The sequence below is a fragment of the Pseudophryne corroboree genome, chromosome 1 (genome assembly GCF_028390025.1).
Source record: "Pseudophryne corroboree isolate aPseCor3 chromosome 1, aPseCor3.hap2, whole genome shotgun sequence".
NCBI lineage: Eukaryota > Metazoa > Chordata > Amphibia > Anura > Myobatrachidae > Pseudophryne > Pseudophryne corroboree.
Genome location: NC_086444.1, coordinates 920,281,249 through 920,297,102, shown reverse-complemented (window position 1 = coordinate 920,297,102; position 15,854 = coordinate 920,281,249). Strand labels below are relative to the sequence as shown.

Here is a 15,854-nt window from a genome sequence, read left to right as displayed (position 1 = left end):
GCGCTGGGAAACACCCCCTAAGGTGGACAAGGCGCTCACACGCTTATCCAAACAAGTGGCGTTACCCTCTCCTGAGACGGCCGCACTTAAGGATCCATCAGATAGAAAGATGGAAGTTATTCAAAAGAATATATACACACATGCAGGTGTTATACTACGACCAGCTATAGCAACTGCCTGGATGTGCAGTGCTGGAGTAGTTTGGTCAGAATCCCTGATTGAAAATATTGATACCCTAGATAGGGACAATGTTTTACTGTCGTTAGAACAAATAAAGGATGCATTTATCTATATGCGTGATGCACAGAGGGATATTTGCACACTGGCATCTCGGGTGAGTGCTATGTCCATTTCAGCCAGAAGAGCCTTATGGACACGACAGTGGACAGGCGATGCGGATTCAAAACGTCACATGGAGGTTTTGCCGTATAAAGGGGAGGAGTTATTTGGAGTTGGTCTATCAGACTTGGTGGCCACGGCTACTGCCGGGAAATCCACTTTTTTACCTCAAGTCACTCCCCAACAGAGAAAGGCACCGACCTTTCAACCGCAGCCTTTTCGCTCCTACAAAAATAAGAGAGCAAAGGGCTTGTCGTACCTGCCACGAGGCAGAGGAAGAGGGAAGAGACACCAACAGGCAGCTCCTTCCCAGGAACAGAAGCCCTCCCCGGCTCCTGCAAAAACCTCAGCATGACGCTGGGGCCTCTCAAGCGGACTCGGGGACAGTGGGGGGCCGTCTCAAAAATTACAGCGCGCAGTGGGCTCACTCGCAGGTAGACCCCTGGATCCTGCAGATAATATCTCAGGGGTACAGGTTGGAATTAGAGACGGATCCTCCTCATCGTTTCCTGAAGTCTGCCTTACCAACCGTCTCTTCCGAAAGGGAGAGGGTGTTGGAAGCCATTCACAAGCTGTACGCTCAGCAGGTGATAGTCAAAGTACCCCTATTACAACAAGGAAGGGGGTATTATTCCACTCTATTTGTGGTACCGAAGCCGGATGGCTCGGTAAGGCCTATTCTAAATCTGAAGTCCTTGAACCTCTACATAAAAAAGTTCAAGTTCAAGATGGAGTCACTCAGAGCAGTGATAGCGAACCTGGAAGAAGGGGACTTTATGGTATCCTTGGACATCAAGGATGCGTATCTACACGTTCCGATTTACCCCGCACACCAGGGGTACCTCAGGTTCATTGTTCAAAACTGTCACTATCAGTTTCAGACGCTGCCGTTCGGATTGTCCACGGCGCCTCGGGTCTTTACCAAGGTAATGGCCGAGATGATGATTCTTCTTCGAAGAAAAGGCGTATTAGTTATCCCATACTTGGACGATCTCCTAATAAGGGCAAGGTCCAGAGAACAGCTGGAGACAGCTTTAGCACTATCTCAAGAGGTGCTAAGACAACACGGGTGGATTCTGAATATTCCAAAATCCCATTTAATCCCGACAACTCGTCTGCTGTTCCTAGGAATGATTCTGGACACGGTTCAGAAAAAGGTTTTCCTTCCAGAGGAAAAAGCCAAGGAGTTATCCGATCTGGTCAGGAACCTCCTAAAACCAGGAAAAGTGTCAGTACATCAATGCACAAGAGTCCTGGGAAAAATGGTGGCTTCTTACGAAGCAATTCCATTCGGCAGATTCCATGCAAGAATATTCCAAAGGGATCTGTTGGACAAATGGTCAGGGTCGCATCTGCAGATGCACCTGCGAATAACCCTGTCACCAAAGACAAGGGTGTCACTTCTGTGGTGGTTGCAGAAGGCTCACCTATTAGAAGGCCGCAGATTCGGCATTCAGGATTGGATCCTGGTGACCACGGACGCCAGCCTGAGAGGCTGGGGAGCAGTCACACAAGGAAGAAACTTCCAGGGAGTATGGACGAGTCTGGAAAAGTCTCTTCACATAAACATTCTGGAACTAAGAGCAATCTACAATGCTCTAAGCCAGGCGGAACTTCTCCTGCAAGGAAAGCCGGTGTTGATTCAGTCGGACAACATCACGGCGGTCGCCCATGTAAACAGGCAGGGCGGCACAAGAAGCAGGAGTGCAATGGCAGAAGCTGCCAAGATTCTTCGCTGGGCGGAGAATCACGTGATAGCACTGTCAGCAGTGTTCATCCCGGGCGTGGACAACTGGGAAGCAGACTTCCTCAGCAGACACGATCTTCATCCGGGAGAGTGGGGTCTACATCCAGAAGTCTTCAACATGTTAATAGACCGTTGGGAAAGACCAATTGTAGACATGATGGCGTCTCGCCTCAACAAGAAACTGGACAAATATTGCGCCAGGTCAAGAGATCCACAGGCAATAGCTGTGGACGCACTGGTAACTCCTTGGGTGTACCAGTCAGTGTATGTCTTTCCTCCTCTGCCGCTCATACCAAAGGTATTGAAGATCATACGGCAAAGAAGAGTAAGAACAATACTAGTGGTTCCGGATTGGCCGAGAAGGACTTGGTATCCGGAACTTCAAGAGATGCTCACGGACGAACCGTGGCCTCTACCTCTGAGAAGGGACCTGCTACAGCAGGGTCCCTGTCTTTTTCAAGACTTACCGCGGCTGCGTTTGACGGCATGGCGGTTGAACGCCAGATCCTAAAAGGGAAAGGCATTCCAGAAGAAGTCATTCCTACCTTGATTAAGGCACGGAAGGAAGTCACCGTGAAACATTATCACCGCATTTGGCGAAAATATGTAGCGTGGTGCGAGGATCGGAGGGTTCCGACGGAGGAATTCCAACTGGGTCGTTTCCTACATTTCCTGCAATCAGGATTATCTATGGGTCTCAAATTGGGATCCATTAAGGTTCAAATTTCGGCCCTGTCAATATTCTTCCAAAAAGAATTGGCCTCTGTCCCTGAGGTCCAGACTTTTGTCAAGGGAGTACTGCATATACAGCCTCCTGTGGTGCCTCCGGTGGCACCGTGGGATCTAAATGTAGTTTTAGATTTCCTCAAATCCCATTGGTTTGAACCATTGAAAAAGGTGGATTTGAAATATCTCACATTGAAAGTGACTATGTTACTAGCCCTGGCCTCTGCCAGGAGAGTATCTGAATTGGCGGCTTTATCTTATAAAAGTCCTTATCTAATCTTCCATTCGGATAGGGCAGAACTGCGGACTCGTCCGCATTTTCTCCCTAAAGTGGTATCAGCATTTCATCTGAACCAACCTATTGTGGTGCCTGCGGCCACTAGCGACTTGGAGGACTCCAAGTTGTTGGACGTTGTCAGAGCCTTAAAAATATACATTGCAAGGACGGCTGGAGTCAGAAAATCTGACTCGCTGTTTATATTGTATGCACCCAACAAGTTGGGCGCACCTGCTTCTAAGCAGTCGATTGCTCGTTGGATTTGTAACACAATTCAACTTGCACATTCTGTGGCAGGCCTGCCACAGCCTAAAACTGTAAAAGCCCACTCCACAAGGAAGGTGGGCTCATCTTGGGCGGCTGCCCGAGGGGTCTCGGCATTACAACTCTGCCGAGCAGCTACGTGGTCGGGGGAGAACACGTTTGTAAAATTTTACAAATTTGATACCCTGGCAAAGGAGGACCTGGAGTTCTCTCATTCGGTGCTGCAGAGTCATCCGCACTCTCCCGCCCGTTTGGGAGCTTTGGTATAATCCCCATGGTCCTTTCAGGAACCCCAGCATCCACTTAGGACGATAGAGAAAATAAGAATTTACTTACCGATAATTCTATTTCTCGGAGTCCGTAGTGGATGCTGGGCGCCCATCCCAAGTGCGGATTATCTGCAATACTTGTACATAGTTATTGTTAACTTATTCGGGTTATTGTTAAGGAGCCATCTTTAAGAGGCCCTTTCTGTTGTCATACTGTTAACTGGGTTTAGATCACAAGTTGTACGGTGTGATTGGTGTGGCTGGTATGAGTCTTACCCGGGATTCAAAATGCCTCCCTTATTGTGTATGCTCGTCCGGGCACAGTACCTAACTGGAGTCTGGAGGAGGGTCATGGGGGGAGGAGCCAGTGCACACCACCTGACCTAGTAAAGCTTTACTTTTTTGTGCCCTGTCTCCTGCGGAGCCGCTATTCCCCATGGTCCTTTCAGGAACCCCAGCATCCACTACGGACTCCGAGAAATAGAATTATCGGTAAGTAAATTCTTATTTTTTACGGTTAAGAAAACTTTTAGCAGTCTGCGGCTGCTGAATGCCGGTGACGTCTGTACGCATAACAATATCTCTGATGTTACAGCCACGAGAATAACAATTCATAACTCTAGTCTCGGAAAGGTTTAAAGCTCCATCAGACTGGACTATGGGGGTAATTCCAAATTGATCGCAGCAGGATTTTTGTTAGCAAATGGGCAAAACCATATGCACTGCAGGGAAGGCAGATATAACATGTGCAGAAAGAGTTAGATTTGGGAGGGTTATTTTGTTTCTGTGCAGGGTAAATACTGGCTGCTTTATTTTTACACTGCAAATTAGATTGCAGATTGAACACACCACACCCAAATCTAACTCTCTCTGCACATGTTACATCTGCCCCCCCCCCCCCCCCTGCAGTGCTCATGGTTTTGCCCATTTGCTAACAAAGTTCCTGCTGCGATCAACTTGGAATTACCCCCTATGGGCCACAATTTCTTGCTAATCTGACTGATGGTACCACTAAAAGGGTTAAAATGATTAACCCAGGGCATGACAGAATCCACGTGTCCCTTCTTTTTAGGTTGCAATAATTTAGAACGTGGAATACGCAATGCCCTCTCTTTAGCTTTATTTAAATGACACAATTCATAGCCTCTTTGTAAGAAATTAACAATCTGTTTATCAATGTTAGCAATAGCGAACATTAGCAAGAAATTGTGGCCCATAGTCCAGTCTGATGGAGCTTTAAACCTTTCCGAGACTAGAGTTATGAATTGTTATTCTCGTGGCTGTAACATCAGAGATATTGTTATGCGTACAGACGTCACAGGCATTCAGCAGCCGCAGACTGCTAAAAGTTTTCTTAACTGTAAAAATGGCTGCTACCGCTGTCTGGATTGCGCTACCTGTCGCTCTGTTGTTGTGGGCGACAGTTTTTGCCATCCATATAGTGGTAAGAAGTTTTATATTAAACATCGCGTGTCATGTACTACATGCTACATTGTGTATCTTATTACTTGTCCCTGCGTACTCAGTTATGTAGGGAAAACTGAACGCACCCTGCGAGAACGTATGGCCACACACAGATATGCAATAAGACAAGCTATTTCCACCAATCATAGCGACCAACCGATGGCCCGTCATTATATGCAGGCGGGTCACAGTTTGGCTACGTTACGGTATATGATCATTGATCATATACCGGTTAATTTAAGGAGGGGTGACCGTGCTTCTAAACTATTGAAATGTGAGGCTCCGTGGATTTACCGCCTACAAACCCTGTCACCGAGGGGTTTGAATGAATATTCTGGCATATCTGCATGTATGAATTGTATATCTTATTATGTTACTCTTTGAGGTGCTACTTTGTAGTATAATGTTATCTATATTATAATATGTTATGTACAGTAGATTGCTTCTGCATATACCCCCTAGCTGTGTTTTTATTCATGCTTTTAATTGTTTTGTTTGGCTTGTGGTCCTAGCAATGGATGGGTGGTGATGAAGTCATACATTGGCGCCGTCCCTCTGTTTCCGGACGCGGTCCTCGCCATGTGGGTGAAATGGGATATAAGGTCAGTTGTATGTTTGTTTGTTAATGTGCCTGATGACGATATAATAAATGTTGAAACGTTGCAGTACTTCTGCTATCTTTGCTTGTATTCCTGACCGTGTGCTGCGGATTACCCATGTGTGTGTGTGTATATATATATATATATATATAATAAGCTATTTTTCCGGCACTCCAGTCATGCAATAACCGGCTCCGGTGCCCTCCTCTGGGCTGCAGTCCCCGATAATATGAATATCCAATACGGCAGGCGGCACTCAGAGACTTGTACTTAGCTGTAAGTATGCATTAATACCACGTAGGGTGTTCTTTATTGTGACTGCCTATTTAAGGTCACTGATTGACACATTGTTTTGTCTGAAGAAAGGGAGAAGTCCCCGAAACGTCACAATAAAGCACACTCCACAGGGTATTTATGCATACTTACAGCTAAGTACAAGACTGAGTGCTGCCTGCCGTATTGGATATATATATATATATATATATATATATGGATTGGGTAGTGGGAGTATGGCGCCACAGGTGTATGTGAGCAGATAGCTTATTATAGTATAATACTTTGGTTCAAGACACTCCTTTTAATAATATAAGGTGTCAGCTAACCCCTAAATACTCGGCAGGGATAAGCTGCCTTTAGAGTTAAAATGTGGAAAAAAAGGGGGGATAGGGGTATCAGCGACTTACAGTGTCTAATATATTGATATAAATATGAAGAATATTCCAGGATACGGTTTAGAAAAAAAGGTAACAACATATTTATTTATACAATTTAAAACATAATGATGGGATAAAAAAATAGATGAAGTCTGATGGACGAAACGCATTGGGTGTACCTCTACTGACTCTCCGTTTTTAAAGATAAGCATCATTCTCTTATCCTAAAATATCTTTTATCAGTACAATATTGTTTTTACTGATTTTATGTGATTCAGGGTTCTAGCTAAATTATATATATTTTATCTATTCTTTTGGTATTATCAAGCTTTTATATTCTATATTCTTATCCCATCATTATGTTTTAAATTGTATAAATAAATATTTTGTTCCCTTTTTTTCTAAACCGTATCCTGGAATATTCTTCATATTTATATCAATATATTAGACACTGTAAGTCGCTGACACCCCTATCCCCCCTTTTTTTCCATATATATATATATATATATATATATATACAGTATATATATATATATTTTATATAAAATATAAACACAGAAACGTTTTCTTACAAATCCTGAATTTGCCCCTGGCCAGTGGATCTAATGCCGCCAAAGATGTTTAGCATATGATGGTAGTGCAGTGGGCAGATGCGATGGGCCAAGTGGTTCTTATCTGCTAAAATCACGCAATTTGGACTTTTTTTTGTTCCCAGAGTATTACTAACCTCAATAACATAAATGTTATTTTATTAATAATCCACAGTTAATTTTTTTTTGTGCCCCACGGCACAGACCCCCCCCCCCCCCCCATATCAGTAGTCACACCCCCACCATACTGGTCACACTCCCTGTGGCGGCGCACAGTAGGCCCTTTATAAATTTCAGCTCCAGGCCCATCAGGACCTTAATCTGGCACTGATCACTGGAATTATACAGCAGTATCACTGAAATTATACGGCAGGATCACTGGATTTATACGCCAGTACCACTGGAATTTTACAGCAGGATCACTGGATTTATACGCCAGTACCACTGGAATTATATAGCAGGATCACTGGATTTATACGCCAGTACCACTGGAATTTTACAGCAGGATCACTGGATTTATACGCCAGTACCACTGGAATTATACGGCAGGATCACTGGAATTATACGGCAGTACCACTGGATTTATACAGCAGTACCACTGGACATATACGGCAGTATCACCGGACTGGACTTATACGCCAGTACCACAGGATTTATACGGCAGGATCACTGGACTTATACGGCAGGATCACTGGACATATACGCCAATACTATTGGAATTATACGTCAGGATCACTGGAATTATATGGCAGGATCACTGGAATTATACGGCAGGATCACTGGATTTATACGACAGTACCACTGGACATATAAGGTAGTATCACTGGACTGGATTTATACGCCAATACCACTGGAATTATACGGCAGGCTCACTGGATTTATATGCCAGTACCACTGGAATTATATGACAGGATCACTGGAATTATATGGCAGGATTACTGGAATTATACGGCAGGATCACTGGATTTATACGACAGTACCACTGGACATATAAGGTAGTATCACTGGACTGGACTTATACGCCAGTACCACTGGAATTATATGGCAGGATCACTGGAATTATACGGCAGGATCACTGGAATTATACGGCAGTACCACTGGATTTATACGGCAGTACCACTGAACTTATACGGCAGTATTATTGGACTGGACTTATACGCCAGTACCACTGGAATTATACGGCAGGGTCACTGAAATTAAACAGCAGGATCACTGGACTTATACGGCAGGATAACTGCAATTATACGGCAGGATCACTGCAATTATACGGAAGGATCACTGGACTTTACGCCAGTACCACTGGAATTATATGGCAGTATCTCTGGCAGGCGGCTTCCCACCACGTCCCGGTCCCAGCGGCTGCGTGTGATGTCACGCAGCTGCCGCGGCCCACCCCCACAACAGTCCGGACACACCTGCGTTGTCTGGACCACGCTCCACCAAAGGCGTTTTAATGCCATTGGCACGCCCCCTCCCACCCCACGACCGCTTCTGCCTGTCAATCAGGCAGAGGTGATCGCAGCCCTGAGATGCTTTTAGCATCTGACTGGGCCTCCTGGGGTGCTTCAGGCTGCGATTGCTGCCACTGCAGCGATCCAAAGGGCTTCATGCTGCGATTGCTGCCGCTGCAGCGATCCAAAGGGCTTCATGCTGCCGCTGCAGCGATCTGGTCTGAATGACCCCCAATGTACAACACCAGGCTCACATCCTCTGTCCTGTGTGCTGTAAGTAACACCACATGATGGGAATGGTAGAAGATACATGGTACAGGCTCAGACCACGTAAGCAAGCGGTGTGCAGAAGACAGATTTTTTTTTTTTCATTCACATCCCAAATAAAAGTGTAAGAAAAACAAATAACTGACATGTAAGAAAAACAAATCATTGAGGTTCTAAACTGTTTCTTATCAGACATATCTATCTTAAATGCTCTGTGTCCTATATGGCTGTCACTGGGATGCTCAATGTACTGTTTTGTATTCACTGGGGTGCTCAATGTGTAATATGGCTGTCACTAAATGCTCAGTGTACAACGTGGTGGTTCCTGGATGCTCAGTGTATTGTGCGGTGACAACTGGGATGCTCTCTCCATTTTTTCTAGTTATTTGGATTCTCTCCGTATTGGGGCTAGGGCTAATGGTTTGCTAACCATCCTATGTTAGTGTTTGGGCTCACTACCCACATGAAACCAAAAGGGTCACTTTCACATCCTAATCTGCCCCTGAGAGAGGGACTGCTCTTCTGAACATGTGCAGAGGCCAGCAGATGTGTACTGAAGCCCAATAGAATCTGCACAACATGTACTAGCAGTACTCTACTACTGGACAGATGTGCTTTTCTGTTTTGCTATGTTCTCAGCAAATTATACCAAGATGTATTTTTAATTCATTCTGTGCAAGAGGTTTTGTCTACCTTTGGTAAAGATTTTTCTCTATACCACCAGAGACTTCAGAGACTTTTTTTTATTTTGGAATCAATACTTTGTAAAAACAGTAACGTACAGAGCTGAAGAACAAATGCACTTTATTTAAGTTCGGTATTGAGGAAGTGCATGTGCTGTTCTCAATAGCAGGGGGAAAAGTGTTAACACATATTAAACAATTTATAATTATTCTAGTTTTCACTTATGGGAGGATTTCTATCTCCACGGAATCCTCATAATACATTTTTACTTACAGACATACTATAAAAAGGCAAGTGAAACAACTAATATGTAAAACAATTAAATTTTTTGAACATCCAACATAGAAATATAATATTGAGTCAAAAGCTCATTTTATTAATATGCATAATTATATCATTTTCAGTAATGAGAGAATATAATAGACTTGCTAAGTACTAAACGCCAGTAGGGATTCTTTTTTTTACTTTTTATTTATTTGTTTTTACAAAGATAATACAAGAAACTTTTATGGAGCGGATTCCCAGAGGCTAGACGAGGGCTGCTCCCATTCTTCTCCCATAATCCATTTCAGGTCGAATGCTTTGAAATATTCCAGACGATGACTACAAATTTAAACAAACTGAGGTTAAAAGATGAAAGCCTCGTAACTTTCTGTTTATATCACTTTATCTGTTTGTAATAAATTTAATTTAGATCTTAAAAACATTACTCATTACTGCTGTTATCTTTGGTTAACACTGCTTTACAAAGAATATTCATCCTTTCACATTTCCAGTGATGTGCAATCTAGTTTCCCTATCAAAGGCACAAGCTCACACTAGGGCCTAATAAGAAACCCAATAACTCACACTAGGACCTATTAAGAAATCGATTAACTCACACTAGGGCCTAATAAGAAACCAATTAACTCACACTAGGGCCTAATAAGAAACCAATTAACTCACACTAGGGCCAATAAGAAACCAATTAACTCACACTAAGGCCTAATAAGAAACCGATTAACTCACACTAGGGCCTAATAAGAAACCAAGCTGGTGTACATGTTAATAATGGACCTGACAACTTTATTGGTTCCACAGTGTGACAGTGTCTCAGACCATGATGACTTCATTTCATCACACAGAGCAGATGTATTAACCTGGAGAAGGCATAAGGAAGTGATAAACCAGTGATATGTGCAAGGTGATAAAGGCACCAGCCAATCAGCTCCTATATGTAAATTAACAGTTAGGATCCGATTGGCTCGTGCCTTTATCACCTTGCACATATCACTGGTTTATCACTTCCTTCTGCCTTCTCCAGGTTAATACATCTGCCCCCGAGATCTTTGGTTACCAGTAAATATAAACTTAGTGATATGATCCACAAATACAAAAATATAACTTAGGAGCAAACGTAGCACTTCTAAAGGGGGTTTCCATGCATGCTTTATGGCACATATACCTTGAAATGTTGGGAAAGTTTGAACCTGGACACAAGAGTGTGGCACACATAGTGCATCTGGTCATATGCCAGTAGGCGTGGGTAGCACTGCTGAATTACTAGATCACCCCCAACCACCCTCCCTGCATATTAAGACACTACTGAAATACCACATGCACTGGAAAGTATATAATGCATCATTACACTATGTTATTGCATGATAATAATCCCACCACATGCAGATACTGCCATGCACTGAACACTAGGAGATGCTGCTATTGCTAAATACCAAGCCTGCAACACAAACTGTTCTGCTCCTGGACTTCTAACGTATATTGGGGGTCATTCTGACCCGATCGCACGCTGCAGTTTATCGCAGAAGCGTGATCGGGTCAGAACTGCGCATGAGCCGCTGCCGCAGTGCGCCGGCGCATGCCCTACGGGCTGCACTACGATCGCCTCTGCCTGATTGACAGGCAGAGGCGGTCGCTGTACGGGGGGGCGGAACGGCGGCATTCGGCCGCCGTTTCGTGGGCGCAGTCCGGCCAATGCAGGCGTGGCCGGACCGTGCGGGGGCGGGTCGCAGCGGCTGCATGACGTCACACGCAGCCGCTGCGGGCCGGGGAGCGATGAGTAGCTCCCGGCCAGCACGCTAAAGCTGCGCTGGCTGGGAGCTACTCCTAAAGTGCAAAAGCATCGCCGCTGTGCGATGCTTTTGCACTTCTGCAGGGGGGGCGGCACTGACATGCGGGGCAGGATAGCCCTGTGCTGGGCGTCCCCCCGCATGTCTATGGACATGATCGTGTAGCCCTGCAAAATTTTACAGGGCTACGATCAACTCGGATTGACCCCCATTATGTTTGCAGTCACCTGTGCTAAAACATCTTTCTCATCAATTAATTAGTTAGTCAACACAGGTGGCTGCAATCACAAACTAAATGGGAAGTGCAGTAGCAGAGCATTTTGTACTGGAGGAAGTGGTCGTGTTGGAGGCATAGGCATTTCTATAATGGATGCAGTGTGTGCGATGCACACGGGCCCCTGGGTCCAGGGGGGCCCACACTGCACCTATAGAGTACACTTACCCCTCCAGAGTCCCGCATTGGCAGCCCTGCAGTGCGGGTACAAATCACTTGGAAAATGGCTGCCATTTCTGAGTGATTTGCACATGCGCACAGGAGATGTCCACGAGCGCAATGTCCCCGGAGACCCGCCGCGGGCGCCATGGTGCAAGGGCGCCATGTTCCCGGAGACCCGCGCATGCGTAGTAGCACTATGCCAGAGTCTACTAACTGCCAAAGAGGAGGGGACCCACACCATTACTCACACCACCACTTGCCAATGCCATGCCCTCCTCCATACGCACATGACACTCTAATATACAGTACCACTCAGTAATACAAACACACTACATACAAGTAACCATATCAGACTAGACTGTCCTGTTGAAACATACATTGGAGAAATTTCTTACCTGTAGCTGTGAAAAAATAAGAATTTACTTACCGATAATTCTATTTCTCGTAGTCCGTAGTGGATGCTGGGGACTCCGTCAGGACCATGGGGTTTTGCGGCTCCGCAGGAGACAGGGCACAATAATAAAAGCTTTAGGATCAGGTGGTGTGCACTGGCTCCTCCCCCTATGACCCTCCTCCAAGCCTCAGTTAGGATACTGTGCCCGGACGAGCGTGCATAATAAGGAAGGATATTGAATCCCGGGTAAGACTCATACCAGCCACACCAATCACACCGTACAACCTGTGATCTGAACCCAGTTAACAGTATGATAACAACGAAGGAGCCTCTGAAAAGATGGCTCACAACAAGAATAACCCGATTTTTGTAACAATAACTATGTACAAGTATTGCAGACAATCCGCACTTGGGATGGGCGCCCAGCATCCACTACGGACTACGAGAAATAGAATTATCGGTAAGTAAATTCTTATTTTCTCTAACGTCCTAAGTGGATGCTGGGGACTCCGTCAGGACCATGGGGATTATACCAAAGCTCCCAAACGGGCGGGAGAGTGCGGATGACTCTGCAGCACCGAATGAGAGAACTCCAGGTCCTCCTCAGTCAGGGTGTGCCCCTGACCAAGTAGCAGCTCGGCAAAGTTGTAAAGCCGAGACCCCTCGGGCAGCCGCCCAAGATGAGCCCACTTCCTTGTGGAATGGGCTTTTACTGATTTTGGCTGTGGCAAGCCTGCCACAGAATGTGCAAACTGAATTGTACTACAAATCCAGCGAGCAATCGTCTGCTTAGAAGCAGGAACACCCATCTTGTTGGGTGCATACAGGCTAAACAGCGAGTCAGATTTTCTGACTCCAGTCGTCCTGGAAACATATATTTTCAGGGCCCTGACAACGTCAAGTAACTTGGAGTCCTCCAAGTCCCTAGTAACCGCAGGTACCACAATAGGTTGGTTCATGTGAAAAACAGAAAACACCTTAAGGAGAAATTGAGGACGAGTCCTCAATTCTGCCCTGTCAGAATAAAAAATTAAGTAAGGGCTTTTATATGATAAAGCCGCCCATTCTGACACACGCCTGGCTGAAGCCAGGGCTAATAGAATCTTCACCTTCCATGTGAAATATTTTAATTCCACAGTGGTGAGTGGATCCAACCAATGTGACTTTAGGAAACTCAAACAACATTGAGATCCCAAGGTGCCACTGGGGGCACAAAAAGAGGCTGTAAATGCAGTACCCCTTTTACAAACGTCTGAACTTCAGGCACTGAAGCCAGTTCTTTCTGGAAGAAATTCGACAGGGTCGAAATTTGAACCTTAATGGACCCTAATTTTAGGCCCATAGACAGTCCTGTTTTCAGGAAATGTAGGAAACGACCCAGTTGGAATTCCTCTGTAGGGACCTTCTTGGCCTCACACCACGCAACATATTTTCGCCCAATGCGGTGAAAATGTTTTGCGATTACATCCTTCCTGGCTTCGACCAGGGTAGGGATGACTTCATCTGGAATGCCCTTTCAGGATCCGGCGTTCAACTGCCATGCCGTCAAACGCAGCCGCGGTAAGTCTTGGAACAGACAAGGCCCCTGCTGGAGCAGGTCCTCTCTTAAAGGTAGAGGCCACGGTTCTTCCGTGAGCATCTCTTGAAGTTCCGGGTACCAAGTCCTTCTTGACCCATCCGGAACCACGAGTATCGTTCTTACTCATCTCCTTCTTATGATTCTCAGTACTTTTGGTATGAGATGCATAGGAGGGAACACATACCCTGACTGGTACACCCACAGTGTTACCAGAGCGTCCACCGCTATTGCCTGAGGGTCCCTTGACCTGGCGCAATATCTGTCTAGTTTTTTGTTCAGGCGGAACGCCATCATGTCCACCTTTGGTTTTTCCCAACGGTTTACAATCATGTGGAAGACTTCCCGCTGAAGTCCCCACTCTCCCGGGTGGAGGTTATGCCTGCTGAGGAAGTCTGCTTCCCAGTTTTCCACTCCCGGAATTAACACTGCTGAGAGTGTTATCACATGATTTTTCGCCCAGCGAAGAATCCTTGCAGTTTCTCCCATTTCCCTCCTGCTTCATGTGCCGCCCTGTCTGTTTACGTGGGCGACTGCCGTGATGTTGTCCCACTGGATCAATACCGGCTGACCTTGAAGCAGAGGTCTTGCTAAGCTTAGAGCCTTGTAAATTGCCCTTAGCTCCAGTATATTTATGTGGAGAGAAGTCTCCAGACTTGATCACACTCCCTGGAAATTTTTTCCTTGTGTGACTGCTCCCCAGCCAGTCAGGCTGGCATCCGTGGTCACCAGGACCCAGTCCTGAATGTCGAATCTGCGGCCCTTTCATAGATGAGCACTCTGCAGCCACCGCAGAAGAAAACACCCTTGTCCTTGGAGACAGGGTTATCCGCTGATGCATCTGAAGATGCGATCCGGACCATTTTCCCAGCAGATTCCACTGAAAGGTTCTTGCGTGAAATCTACCGAATGGGATCGCTTTGTAAGAAACCACCATTTTTCACAGGACCCTTGTGCAATGATGCACTGATACTTTTCCTGGTTTTAGGAGGTTCCTGACTAGCTCGGATAACTCCCTGGCCTTCTTCTCCGGGAGAAAACATCCTTTTCTGGACTGTGTCCAGAATCATTCCTAGGAACATTAGACGTGTCGTCGGAAAAGCTGCGATTTTGGAATATTTAGAAACCACTCGTGCTGTCGTAGAACTACTTGAGATAGTGCTACTCCGACCGCCAACTGTTCTCTGGACCTTGCCCTTATCAGGAAAGCGTCCATATTTCTTTTAGGAAGAATCATCATTTCGGCCATTACCATGGTAAAGACCCGGGGTGCCGTGGACAATCCAAACGGCAGCGTCTGAACTGATAGTGACAGTTCTGTACCACGAACCTGAGATACCCTTGGTGAGAAGGGCAAAATTTGGACATGTAGGTAAGCGTCCCTGATATCCAGTGACACCATATCGTCCTGGTTCGCTATCACTGCTCTGAGTGACTCCATCTTGATTTGAACCCTTGTATGTAATTGTTCAAATCTTTTAGATCTCACCGAGCCGTTTGGCTTCAGTACCACAATATAGTGTGGAATAATACCCCTTCCCTTGTTGTAGGAGGGGTACTTTGATTTTCACCTGCTGGGAATACAGCCTGTGAATTTTTTCCCAATACTGCCTCCCTGTCGGAGGGAGACGTTGGTAAAGCAGACTTCAGGAACTTGTGAGGGGAAGACGTCTCGAATTTCCAATGTACACCTGGGATACTACGTGTAGGATCCAGGAGTCCACTTGCGAGTGAGCCCACTGCGTGCTGAAACTCTTGAGATGACCCCCCACCGCACCTGAGTCCGCTTGTATGGCCCCAGCGTCATGCTGCGGACTTGGCAGAAGCTGTGGAGGACTTCTGTTCCTGGGAATGGGCTGCCTGCTGCAGTCTTCTTCCCTTTCCTCTAACCCTGGGCAGATATGACTGGCCTTTTGCCCGCCTGCCTTTATGGGTACGAAAGGACTGAGACTGAAAAGACTGTGTCCTTTTCTGCTGAGATGTGACTTGGGGTAACAAAAGTGGATTTTCCAGCTGTTGCCATGGCCACCAGGTCCGATGGACCGCCCCTTT

General features: G+C 45.9%; 1 protein-coding gene across 4 annotated transcripts in view; it reads right to left on the bottom strand.

The window, feature by feature from the left end:
- Nucleotides 1-9,433: 9,433 nt before the first annotated feature.
- C1H4orf33 (chromosome 1 C4orf33 homolog) overlaps nucleotides 9,434-15,854 on the bottom strand; it is a 651,328-nt gene continuing 644,907 nt past the window's right edge. For all 4 annotated transcript variants that reach the window (XM_063920350.1, XM_063920351.1, XM_063920349.1 and 1 more), the window contains one exon: nucleotides 9,434-9,933. In XM_063920350.1, coding sequence (XP_063776420.1) covers nucleotides 9,837-9,933 — 97 coding nt within the window. In that variant the 3' untranslated portion in view covers nucleotides 9,434-9,836. The remainder of the gene's footprint in view (nucleotides 9,934-15,854) is intronic.